The 13,903-nt window shown below is 37.0% G+C and overlaps 1 protein-coding gene across 26 annotated transcripts in view; it reads left to right on the top strand.

Annotated features, from left to right (window-relative positions):
* The window catches only part of PARD3 (par-3 family cell polarity regulator), a 610,024-nt gene that overhangs the window by 411,111 nt on the left and 185,010 nt on the right, over nucleotides 1-13,903 (top strand). For all 26 annotated transcript variants that reach the window (XM_081059103.1, XM_081059088.1, XM_081059079.1 and 23 more), the window contains one exon: nucleotides 11,114-11,345. In XM_081059103.1, the coding sequence (XP_080915229.1) occupies nucleotides 11,114-11,345 (232 nt within the window). The remainder of the gene's footprint in view (nucleotides 1-11,113; nucleotides 11,346-13,903) is intronic.

The following is a 13,903-nucleotide window of genomic DNA, read 5'->3' as shown; positions in this document are numbered from 1 at the left end:
ACAAATGGGATTCTGCAAAGGCCAGCAGCTTTCCTCTTCCCCCTCCTGTCACCACTTCTCTGCCTTAACGGTTGTGGGTGTTAAAATCACTTTTAATATGTTGTGATTCTTTGTAAGGTTTAATCTTTAGAAAAGGGTAGTTTGCTGTTATTCATAAAATGTTTGAAAAGCTCTGGTTTAGATGGTTTCTGAGGTCCCTTCTAGTTTTCACGTATGATTCTGTGTGCACCTGTTCAGTTACCTACCTAATTCCTGCCTACTACCCTCTCTCATCAATGTCAGGTCCATGAAGGAAGATGCCACCATGTCTGTTTTATTTCTGCTGAACCAAGCCCAGGGCTTGGCAAATCACAGGATTCAATTTATATCAACCAGTGAGCTCCTGCATGACACATACTATTGTGTGCCTGAGAGAGAGGGTGAGGGTGGAAGAGAGAGAGAAGGTGAGACGGGGGGAGAGAGACACTTTCAGTATGCAGTAAGCAGGATGGTTGTGACATTTTTCTGTTCCTGTTTACGTCCCACACTGAACCTACATGTACAAGACCTCCATACCTCAGCAAACTCTTTGTTTTTCTAAATATAGATAGATAGATAGATAGATAGATAGATAGATAGATAGATAGATAGAAAGATGTAGAGATAGATATATCTATGTATCTCTCAAGGCCTGTGTTACTGCTCGTGGTCATTAGACTGTCACCATAATGTGTGTCTAGAGACAAAAAAGTGTTTTATGGCTCCAGGCATGAGATAGAAGGTGGCCCAGTTGGCTCTTCCTTTAGTTTCCTCATTGCCATCTTTTGCAGGGTCTGGCTTGTGGGTTTTCGTGACATGGTCTGCACACTTCCTGTCACTGTGCCTTCCCAGAATCTGCATTCTTGTTTCTGGTTGTGCTCCTCAATCCTCCCCTTTGCAGCACCAGCCCTTGTTGTGTGTCCTGCATCCCTCCATTGCCTGTGCTCTGTGGGGCTCTGTGGCAGAGGGCGCTTTCCTGTGCTGTGGGATGACTCCGCTACAGCTGCTGCAGCAATGAAAATGCTGGATGATGCTTGAACATGGCTCTGAGAAGAGGACCACTGTCTCAGCAGACCATTTTTTGTTATCCAGGACATCCTGTAAGGATGTAGTCAGTGTACTTTAGAAACTGGGATGGGGAGGGGGCTATTGTGGAAAAGCTGCATAAAGCGGGAGCCAGGGTCTGTTGGTGAGAACAGAGAGTTACCTGTTTTCTCCTGTCACTGAGCCCTTTTCCTCCTTACAAGTAAGACACTTCGGCATGGACGCAGTTGATTGCGCTTGTCACTTGAGTTGAGCACCTCCCCAGTGGCTCTATTTCATGGCTCTAAACAGGCTTTCCTCTTCTCAGCAGTGTTGAAATCATGGCATTGGCACAACACTGGGGGCCAAGAGACTGGGGCAGGATCCATGTGGTATCTGGTATCTGTCATCTTCTGTAACACTTACGTTCTTCCTGTGGAGATGGCAGAAGCCAGCGTTTTTGTCTCTCATTTAATCCATCTGGCCTCTCCATGTTGTGTGTCTGTCTGGATCAAGATGGAGCTTTGTACTCTGGGACCCATTATCTCTGAGGCCCTACCTGTGTTTGACAGGTCAAGGCATCTACAATCTGCTCCCTCTTCTATGCAAATTACATGCCCTGCCTGGCTCTCAGCAAGTAGCTTTTATATCCCCCATAATAAATCAGTTTTCGTTGCTACCAAGAAAATGCATGCAATAACATTTCTTTGTTTTCTTTTTCAAAAATATATAGTTCCATTTTTTTTTTCTCTCAATTAACAGTTGCTAAGCTGTAAGTAAACCTTACTATCAATTCAGTAACAACGTTTTGTTGGGGTCACGGAAGTGAAATCCAACAAAACCAAATACTAGTCTATTAATTGCACCTATTGATTTTAAGATATATCTAGTTGCGAATTTTAATTGTGAAAACCCCTATGCCTTGAAAACAGACAAATTGTTTTTGAGTTGCTTGCCTACCTTTTTATAGTACTTTCATTAGGAGATAAGAAAAAAGCATTCTCTACAATTTGCATCACTTAGGTTAGCAGTATGAGATTGGAAGAAACTAAATTTACGTTAGTACATCAGCTAATCAGAGAGCTTCCAGGGGAATTATTCTTTGTTTTATTAGCTACAAAATAGCATATTGCATTTAATATCTCAGATTTTCTACTTTCAGCATTCTGCACAGTTCTAGCCACCTTCTGTTACTACCTATTTGAGTAAAAATAATGTAAGCTAAGTCTAATTTTATCTTACGTAGAACTTTTAGATTATAGTAAATATGTGAAAGAATTCAGAACATGGGTTTCCAACTCAAAGAACTTCGTAAAAGATTTCCTATTTGGTTACTATTTTGATGAATAATTGGATATTGATCTATAAAAATATTCTTTTTCCTGAAATGCTAGGAATAAGAGGAATCTATCCTAGCCTTTTTATACTCATTTGTACACTTAAATATCACCTGCAGTTTTAAATAAAAAGGAGCTTTGGTTGATTGTAGGAGGTTTCTGAATGTAGTATTTGTGTAAGCATGTAAAGTAGCTGGAGCTACTCCATACATTCCTTTTGCTACATGAAAAGTGAAGCCCAAAATGCAATGAAAAGTCACATCTGCAGTATTTGAATTATAAACTCCTCATTTTAACCATTTTCTTAATAAGAAAAAGCATTTAAATAGTTGCCCAAGATCATACCTAGGAACTGAATCATAGAATGCATACCTTGTGATTATCAGTCCTGTGATTTTTCTAGAACTTTAAACTTCCAAAGGGAAAAGCCCCTTACACTAAAACCACTTTAAATTACTTGTGTATTAATGAGTCGTGACACTTAAAATCTGATACTGGAAAGCAGTATAAACTGACACTGAGAAGCAGCATAGTTAGGGGCCACTGTAGTGCACAGGTCCCCACTCAGCCTCTGTGGAAACAGAGTGAAGAGGGAGGTAGGGGGAGAAGGTTCTACGAAGAGGTGTTGGCTGAGGTGAATGCAGGTGCCTGAGTGGTCTTCAGTGGGGTGCGTAGGCAACATACGAAACCTGTGGAATGCGGACCATCTCTGGACTGCCGTACTTCTACTGGGTTGATGTGTAGTGTGCTGGTGAAAACACAGTGAGGAATGAGATTTAAGATGTAAGCAGAGAATAGATCACTGACAGCCTAGTTTAAATTACTTGTATTTTACGCTAAGGACCTTAAAGAGCATTTGAAGAATTTCAAGTAAAAGAATATGATTGTTGGGGGCCCTGGGATACAGGATGGGTTATCCAGGATGGGATGTAAGTAGCAGTGTTGGTGTCAAGAAGATCAGTTACATGATAGTATGCAATAATCCAGGTGAGTAACGATGCTTGGCCATGCCAGGGGACAGGAAGAAAGTGCATTTATATGCGTAGCCTCTCACACACAAAGACAGATGATGATGGGATTTTTCTCATTAGCACTTCCAGGCTCCGAAACTTAGAATCATCAACTCACTGTGTAATCACTCCATTACCAAGCTTTTTTGATTCCTCCCCTCCTAAAATCTCCTAATTTCACTCCTTCTATCCCATCTAGCCCAAATCCTTATTATTTAATATCTGAGGTTATTGTCACAACCTCCCAACTGGTCTTACTGTTGCTAGCTTTGCTGAGGAAACTCCCTAATCATGTTCTTATTCTCTTATTCTCACAGCCCTCTCCCTGCACCCCAGCTTCCTCTCCCAGACCATGCATTCTAGGTGAGGTCTGTCTTTTTACTGCCCTAAACTTCCCTCACACTTTTATGTGTACATTGCACTGTCGTCTTCCTTCTTCAGAAAACATTTCTCTAAGCCATCTGGTTTTCCCTAGACTTTCTAAAACCCTAATAGATCGCATACAGTGTGCCTGAGACTTCTTGTTATAAAGTATGTTTTTAACATCAAGAAATTTTTGTTTGTGCTCCAGTATGGATTGTGGAGAATGGAGTTAGGAACACTGGCTTTTGAGGGGGCAGTTGTTTTGAATTGTCAATAAATAGCAAAATAGAGCATTGCTAGCCATTCACTATTTTATCACATTTGCATGTTTTTGTTGTTATTTATTTTGGTTTTGTTTCTCCACTTAAAAAAATCATAGCAGTGGCCTGGAACGTCTTTCCTTAATGCTGTCAATAATATTTGATACCAAGCTCACTCCTTGATTAAAATAAAAGTTTAGTGGCAATTTCAACATTAGGGTTATGAGTGCTATCGTTTTGATTCCATAACCAATCCATTCGGTCTGTTGAAAGAAAGCCGTTGGCTTCAATATACATTGTCTTCATGGACTAGAAACAGTAGCCATTGCTGACCATTATTTGAATGTAAAAATCAATTAGACACCAAAGCAAATCTGCAAGTGTTCAGAAAATTGAGGGTCTGACCATCATTGTACTTGTTTTGCAGCATTTTCTTGGAAAGAGTGGGATAATGGAGGTGACATTCTACTAATATCTTTATGAGCGTTTCACCTGTTTCATTTGGAGGGAGCATTAAAAAGAAGTTTAGAATGTAGAGTAGAAGTGAAGAATGGTTATTTTGGTGATAAGTGTTAAATTCTTTGGAAGAATGATCTTACTATTTTTGTCCTTCCACTCACTCCTTACCCCAACATAAACTGAAAGGTTTTTTTATTTTTTTGCTTTTGTTTCTTTTTAATGAAATAAATGTACTTTTAGAATAGAGTGTCTTAGGAATCTTTTTGAACCTTCCTCCAGTTGCTGAAACATCTTCTATAATACCACTAATAAATGTCACCTGTTTCTTTCATATCTTTTTCTTCTTTCACGGTCATACTCTTAGTTCTTCATCTTATAAGTTATTATTCCCACTCCACATTTAGTATAAAAGCTTCTTAGTTCTACATGTTTCATGCCAGTTTTATATGTGTGGCTTCTCTTTTTTAAGTTCCAAAAAAGCTAAATTTTTCCATTGCCAAGAGCTCATCGTTCTAATGTTAAAAGTCAGAGTCCAGAAAAGCAGATCTTGTTATTCGACACCATCTGTATCACTAGCTGTTCATTTCCTACATCTTTCTTCCTTTTCCAAAGTCAAAATATTCAATTAAAATTAGAAACAAAAATAATATTTATGTCCCAAACTTCTCAAATTCTACACAGAACTTTGCAATGCCCAGGAGTCCAGTCCTCATTTATTTTTATTACAGTGCATTTTACTTAACGTTAATCAATAGAAATTGGTAGTGGTCAGTGGCTTTGCTACATCTAGTGACATTTTCCATTACTAATGTCTGTTTCAAACTCATTTTGTTTGTGTTAAGAGAATAGATTCTAATGACCAAGCATGTGTACAATTATTATGTTTAAACCTTTGTCTTCCAAAGTAAATTATAAGTTACTCAAGAATATTTGTTTCTATCAATAGGTATTTGTAGTATCGGGAATAATTCTCTATGAATAGGAAGCAATAAAGGATAGTTTTTCATATCGTTGGCTATTTGTTCAACTATTCTGTCATTCACTCAATCAATATTTAACAACACCTCTTTGGGCTGTGCTCACAGAGGCGAGTACTTGCTTATGGGTGAATGAGAAGTAATAGTATCATTTTTCCTTTGTACTCCTCTGTTTATACCTATTGGTCAATTCATTTAATTCTAGTAACAGGTCTGTACAAATCCTTTAATTTTAATAAAACTGTCAGAGTTGCCTCGGATGACATTAATTGCTAAATCTTATACTTGTGATAAATAGCACTGTACATATTCCACACATGCTCTAAAGTTTGATTTATACAATGTACTTATTAGCATGCTTTCAGCTGCGTTTAATAGAAAATCCAACTTAGACCAGCTCAAACATTTAGGAAACGCATTTTCTTACATAACTGAGTTCTAGAGTTGGGCAGTTTCAGGGGATTATTGATTCTATAGCCTAATGGTATTATCAAAGACCCAACATCTTTCTGCCTCTTTAGCTACACTGTGCACAATTAGCTTATCGAGAGGTAACTGTAGGGTGCAGGCATTTTACTTTCTTGTTCATATCCTACAGGAGGAAGTGAGCCATTTTCCCAAGCATGGAATATGTCCATTTCGGCTGATGGGGCCACTATGGGTCTAATAACATTGGACTAATATATCAACAAAGTAGGCACCTATAGGTTGGTGTAAATATAATAATGAAATTACCCCTTGGAGCTAGATTGCATTTCTGAACCATATCAGAGTTCTTAGGAAGAAGAAAGGGGGAAATGGATTTTGGATAAGCAACCAGCAGAGATCAATAGTAGCATTGCTTCTCAATGGGGAAAAAAAAAGACTAATGACCATGTGCCATGTGACTTAGAGTCAACTTTTGATAATAAAATGTTTGTAATGACTAGAAGTATTTATGGCATAAGCTACAGAATTTTGAGTTTCAATTGAAACCTACAGCCATTTTCTCCATTATCATTAACATATAAGTGCCCAAATTTTTCCAAACTTCTTGGTGACCCAGTCCTAACATGATACCTTGCAGAACTGAGTAGCTTAATTTGTAACATGGATTAGAATTTTAATTGAGCTACATTTGCATGTGTTAAAAACATGGTAATTAGGTATGTCTTAATTGCAGAATGACTGCTACATTAAAAAGAAATAAGCAGCTTCATGTTACACCTTCTTTTAAAAAAGAAACTTGAGAGAATCTTTCTTTATAGGTAATCACATGGGAAAGTAGCTGATAGTTCAGTGCCTAGCGTAGGTTAAAATAGGCATAAATGTTAGGCAAAAATAGAAATTTTTATTTGTTTGGAAGAAGATAATCATCGTTCTTTGTGTAGCCTATCTGCAAAAGGAAAGCAAATAATCTGTAAAGATGAGCAAAATTAAAGAGAAAATGTAAAATTTACATATCATTTAAAATAGTAAATTATCTAAATGTAGGTTTATGATTAGTTCTTACATTGTAATTTACTGTATGAACACAATAGTTCAAGCCATTTACTGCTAATATATTACCAGTACTTTTTGTACATGAAAAATTATTTATTTGATTTTCTTATTTTATTAGTTGAAAGGAATACAAATATGTACCTTATTATAAAGCTAGTACTAAATGTACAGTTTTGTTTTAAACCTTGAAAATAACCTGACTAGTATACTAGTATATCTGGGGGGGGGGGCGCACACACACACACACACACACACACACACACACACAGAGTATGTGTAACCAATTTATTTAGGTTTTGAAAAACCAGTTATCTTGCATAGGGATTCGGTTCATTAAGATATTCTAATTTTTTCCTATCAAATAATTTTAGAGTTTCAAGCATATATAATGTAATACTTTAAAAGAACATCTTATGTTTGTACATATGAAGCCACATATTGCTAAATATTTTTAATTAGTTGGCATTCGAAGGGATTAATTAAATCAGTACACCCCCAGAAAAATTTCTGTGATAATGTATTTTCTAAATTAGAACGTTCAAAATAAGTGTAAAGAATCTCAAATATGCCTGTATCATCTTAAATAGTCCACTTGCTTGGGGCCAGAATCTGAGCTAAGATTTTTTATTTTATAAAATGAGATTACAAAACCCAAAGTTAATAAATGATTTAATACTGATTTTCTCTGTTTCACCCAATGTAGAAAAGAATTTGTATTACATACACCAGAAAATTATTGTGACTATGAAAAGAACTGGCAACAAATGTGACTTCAGCATATAGTTAGTTGTGAAGGCTCTGCCTTTATCCTGTTACTGAGCCAAGAGCAGACATATGCCCCTTGCACTTCTGCCAAAACTGTTAGGCAGAAAACTAGCAGAATTGCTACTGATACTTCCATTCATGATTTATGATAATGGTTGCTGTGGAAGACTAAGTCATTTACATTTATTGGGCTCGTTTTTTGTTTATAGTTTTCAGACATTTGGAGAGGGTTGTAAAATCCATTAGATGATACATATAGTACTAACAATAATAACATAAAAATATACTAGACACTGATAACTAAACCAAGTACATGTGACCCTTGAACACCACAGGTTTGAACTGCACAAGTCCACTTATACAAGGATATTTTTCAGTAAATAAACACAGTACTATAAGTGTATTTTCTCTCATGATTTTCTTAATGACATTTTCTTTAGCTTATTTTATTGTAAGAATACAGTATATAATACATATAGTATACAAAATATGTGTTAATTGACTGTTTATGTTCATTGGTAAAGCTTTCAGTTAACAGTAGGCTATTAGTAGTTAAGTTTTGGGGAAGTTAAGTTATATGTGGATTTTCAACTGTGTGGGGATCAGTGCCCTTAACCTCCACGTTGTTCAAAGATTAACTAACTGTACAATGGGCCTTCCTAGTGTTACTGTAGTTGGTGTGTGGCTAGTTTTGTCAGGCTTGATTATAGGAGAGGAGGCATTGTTCTGAAGCTAGAGGAATGTTGATACTCAGAGGTTGAATAAAAGCTTGTTTGGTCGGAATGCAGTCATGAATCAGCAATCCTTCATTTAAACAATCACTGATGAGCAGCTGCTGTCTACCTGGCATTCCTCAATTTAGAAGCTTAGAGAATGGGAGACAAACATGTAATCATGTCATATGAGAAGTACAATAGTAAAAGTTTGTACAAAGATTTATGGGAGTATAGGTAAAAGGAGTTTTGCATGTTGGGAATTTTAGAAAATCTATTAGCGTCCATCTATTTAACGTATGTATACCAACAGACCTAGGTTTGTAGGTCCTGAGAACTTTTGAGAACTGTTTTATAATGATTTGGTCGACTATCTCAAAGTTGAGGCCACACCTTTTTCCCAAAGGGTTGAAGCAGTGGTTGGAAATCAGATAGAGGACAGTCGTGTCAAGGGTATTGACAAGATGCTGCAACTCTGCTAAAGCTACATTTACATTCTCTTGGGGGTTGAGGAGGGGCTCTCATTTGAAAGGCTTCATATAATTAGCAAGCTCCCGGACAGTAGGCCAGGATATTCTTTCTCTGGTCTGTATAAACCACAAAAAAAGGGCAGGCTTCGCATTTATTTGCCAGGTTACAAATTTTCACTAGCAATGCCTATCTGCAACTTGTAACTGGCTACTTCTAACAAGCCTGTACAATTCCTATTTACAGATTAATTGACAGAGAGGAAAAGAAGCAAAATTTAAAAAATCTACCACGTCCCCTGGAGGAGAAAGGTAGCTCACAATTAGATAATCGGGTATAGAGGGAGGTTAGCCTTTCTAAAGTCGTGTCTCTGGTTCCTAGCCTGTCCTAGAGTCACTTCACATTGGATCTAGCTTTTAGAGTGATGTCACTCATCTGAGCCACAAGTCACAACGCAAAATGACCACGCAGGATTGACAACAGCGTTCTGAAATCCATTATTGACTGCTGGAATTACCTTCTGGGCAGACTGTGTAGTGACTGGATTGTAGATTACTGAAATCCCTGCTGTGTGAAGTGTGCAATCGAACATTCATAAAGTTGATCAAAGAAATGCATGCAGGTCTTGCTAAGTTTAACTGTACAAGGATATAAGAGTAAAAAGAGCCCCAAACTGGGAGTGTGCTGGCCCCAAACCTTTTGTTTCCTCAGCAGGTAATAGAAAAAGTTGGTCTAAATGACCTCCACAGTACCTTCAGGATTTAGATGTGGTAATATTTTTACTCTTTGGCCAGACCTAGGGTATGATCTGCTGAGATGGGAAATGTGTTGGCTCATGTTTTCAACCAGATGTATAAACAAAAGAATTCTATACCTTTTTTTGAGTATTATGGTAAATACCTGACGTTGTTTTAAAAAACTGTATTACTTGGATGTAGTCAAGTCAACATTTGATAGTCTCTTCTCAGATGTGTGAGGGTTTAGTATCAGAACACTAAGATACTGAGATTGTTTTAACTCGTCTTATTATACTTTTGATATTGTGTATTGCTAACTTAGGTTCCCCTTACTGATGCAAGACGGAATTTAACTGAAAGATGTATTAACCTTATTTAGAGGTCAGTTCTTTTTGAAAGATTGGGAAGAAGCCTAACTGTTCTATTTGGTTCTATATTTGAAGAAAACCTAAAAAGTACGGATTCATACTTTATTTGTTGATGCAGGAAAAGGAAAAAAAAATGACCTCAGAATTACATGGGTAACTCGAAGACCCAGTAAATCTTACTATATTTGGAAGTAAAACCTTAAGCAATTAATCTCCGAAAAGATTTATGAGAATGGCTGTTAATATGTACATCTATTTCTTCCTACTTAATATAGAAATTCTTAAAGTTATTTTGGTAGGTGGAAACCCGCTTTAGTTACTTGTTCTTTCAAATGCAAGCGGTTTAGGGTATTGAATTGCCATTGGACCATATGCCTATGAAATGTGGTTCAAAGGATGGAATACTGTTATTACTAAGTAGAGCTTTTATCTGCAAAGTTCAGCAGAGTGTAAAGTTATTGAATCACACATTTTCATAGCTCTGTCCACCTCTATTCACCTGCATTGTGTAGACTGCCATGCAAAATTGTTTAGGATTAGAACATATTTACTTACATTTACTTACAATGTTGGCCAAATGACATTATAAAAAGAAGCTGCAGAGGCTACGAAGGTCCAGTCTTCTGTGTGCAGAAATCACAAACAGACATATTTGGGAGCCTGAGGAAGCAAGCCATTGTGCCTACTAGTGAATGGCGTAGTCGAATCCATTAATGAGGGGCCAGAGTGGATCCACTTCATCCTTACTCAAGAGCAGAGGAGGCACTTGGGGAGGGGCTGCTTGTTTTCTTTTCATTTTGCAAATAAAGTAAGTAGGACCCTTATTGGTCTGTGCTGTGTGATGAGGGCCAACTAATCCCTGCAGCAATACATGCTCTGTATCAAGGAGGGTATTACCCCGAGTGAGCACCTGGCTGGGAAACAGCTGCTCTCTGACTATTGTAATCACCCACATCACGTAGTATGTTCTCATTCTACTCAAAAGCAAACAGCATTGCAACCCATGTTATGGCAGAGACATAAGGTAGAAAATGTAGAAAAATGAAATCCTCACATATATTTTAAGCTTCCTTCGTTTTGTACTTTTGGTTCACTGTATTCCTTATCTTTTTTTATTTTTCCACCCTTACTAGTGGAGGAAGACACAGAAGAAAGTTCAAGATCCGGGAGAGAGTCTGTGTCCACAGCCAGTGACCAGCCTTCACATTCTCTGGAGAGACAAATGAACGGAAACCAAGACAAAGGCGATAAGATTGATAGGAGAAAGGATAAAACTGGAAAAGAGAAGAAGAAAGATAGAGATAAGGAAAAGGATAAAATGAAAGCCAAGAAAGGAATGCTGAAGGGTTTGGGAGACATGTTCAGGTAAGTCTTTGCCACCCCACACCAGATCATCCCACAACATATGTGTGAAATTAATAAATACTGAAAGCACAGATTTGCAAACATTATTTGAGGTCAGCCAAAATCCTTTCTGATTTCCAGCCTCAATTATTGCATTTTTACTCTTTAGGGTTTCACTTTCATTATTTCAGACCATTTTAGCCTTAAAGATGATAACCTTGCCAACCACGGAAATGACTGCTGTGCTTGAGGAAGGAGGGCGAGTCTGTATCTTAGGCCTGAGAGTAACAGCCCCGTTGAGACAAAGGGCTATTAAAGCAGTGTTTGTTCTTTTATGAATGTGAACAATGGTTCATTATTTAAATTTAACATAGAGCTCAAGTTGGTGGTAGCATTTAAAGGTTCATTAAAAACAAGGCTAATAAAAAAATGTTGCAAATAGGGCTTCAATTAAGCTGTGTTGATTAATTTAATACTTATTACTTCGGTCTGTAAAGATTTCATTAAACGTAGTCTCTGGCTGTTTCCTGACAGCAGTTTTTGTGTCCCTAAATTATACTCGACGATTACTTAGCATATCATTTTTTAAAAATCATTGCTACACAATAAAAGTGACAAGTTGCTCAGAAGTTGCACTGAAACTCTCACGTAAATGTTCTTAGATAGGTGATTTATAATCAGGTATTTAATGGGAAATACAAAGATTACTCGATTGTTCCATAAATTAAACCCCTAAACATATCAAGATGATGGTTTAAATTTGAAAACGTACAGCATAGCCACTTGACTCTTCAAAAAGTAGTTATCCTGCATTATGAATATCTTCTTTTTAACTATTATAATTGTAAAATGTGAATGAACTTCTATTTTCGTAGAATTTGTTGATTGATGGTGCTGAGGTTGACCTCAATAACTCAGGGAGTTTCAGATAAGCCAAACCGGCAAAGTTGAGGACTCAGGGCCCAGCTTTCAGGCTACATAGCACAACAGATGTGTTCTGTAGATGTCTGATTATGTCAAGTGCATGGAAGAAGTAAACTATGGACTGGAGAAATCACAAAGTCTGGCCTATTAGCAGTGTCAACTTTAATTTAAATACAACTGGATTTCCATTTCAAGTGCTTCAGAACATCGGGATTTCCATAGTTTTACATTAGAGTTTTTCTTGTTTATATGCTGACCTTCTGAATGCATTTTAGGTCGGATCATCTTTCTTCATTATATTTCATGTCCAAGATCACTTACAGGGTGAAATTGCTCTAATTGCCACTTTATTTCAGTTTCTGTGTTGGCCAGGGGGCTTTTCATTCCATATATGCAAACTGACAGCTCATAAACTGGCACCTATATAACATACAGAAATAAGGTTGTTGCCATCAATTAAAATTTGAGGAATTTGTACAACTGTCTTCTTTAAATTAGAGAATATGAAAAGGGAGCAAGCCTCCCCTGAGACTTATCCATCCGAGTTGGAGCCCCGTCTTATTTCCAGGGTTTCTCCTGAAGTCTTATTGAAAGCTGATGGCTTGTTAGTTTTCATTCATTAGTCAGCATTTATCTGATAGATACAGTGCTCTGTTCTTTTCATGGAATAGAAAATAAGCAAACTTTTAGTTTGTTTATAAATTATTTCTATTGTAAATTATTTTTTCTGTAACGTGGAATTCCAGAATGAGACCTTATGATCAAATTTTCTTTTTGGGGCCAGAGGAGTGGAGAGTGTGGAGCCCATTGGGAAATGTATGTTGTTTCAAAGGGAGTCTGAATTACAGCCCAACCCACCTCCCTTTTTGCTAAAAGCTCCGTAAAGTACTATATGATGGTTTTTTTCTAGATCAAATTCTATAGCTTGTACCTATAACCTGTTAGGGAAAGCCAGCTTTGTGATGAAGTTGACTTATTTATAAGTTCAAAGGCCTGCATATTCTTGAAAATCAGCTTCTATGTTTAGGTGCAGGGGCTGAAGGTTTTTTTCTGAAAACCAAGTTCGTATTCGCTCAGTGTCTAAGAATGGCTAGTAAGAAAATCATAGACATCTACCTTTTCTGGGTATATAGCATATAAATGGTTTGTTAGTCAGTTCACAATTGTTTAATTTTTAGAAAATTTGCCAACCAGTTATGGTTAAAACATAACCATTACTAACAATTAAATAAGTTATATAAAATATTCAAAATTCATCACTTCCTAATGATTTTATTATATGTTACTATTTATACTTATTGTGTTGGCATGATGTTAATACTGTATATACCACTGTGAAGCTCTCCCAGCTCCACCTTCAGTGACATTACGCTGTGAGCTTAAAATCAGCCATGATGTGCGTCTATACCCCATAGAAGTGTGCGAATTCCACAAAACTGAGCTTTTTCTCTGAGGAGAGCAACACACCATTGTCAGGGAGGAAAAATAAATGTCCTCCTACTTTTCTAAGATCTTTTGGCTGGACAAATAAATCAAATAAACATGAGATATATTAACGGGAAGATGACCCAATTTATTATGTATGTACACATGGGGGTTCCCTAAGAATATGAGACCTGCCATCTTTAACAGTGAGACACAGAGAGGAATTGAAT

This window comes from Rhinolophus hipposideros, assembly GCF_964194185.1.
Source record: "Rhinolophus hipposideros genome assembly, chromosome: 1".
NCBI lineage: Eukaryota > Metazoa > Chordata > Mammalia > Chiroptera > Rhinolophidae > Rhinolophus > Rhinolophus hipposideros.
This window is presented reverse-complemented; position numbering and strand designations above follow the sequence as displayed.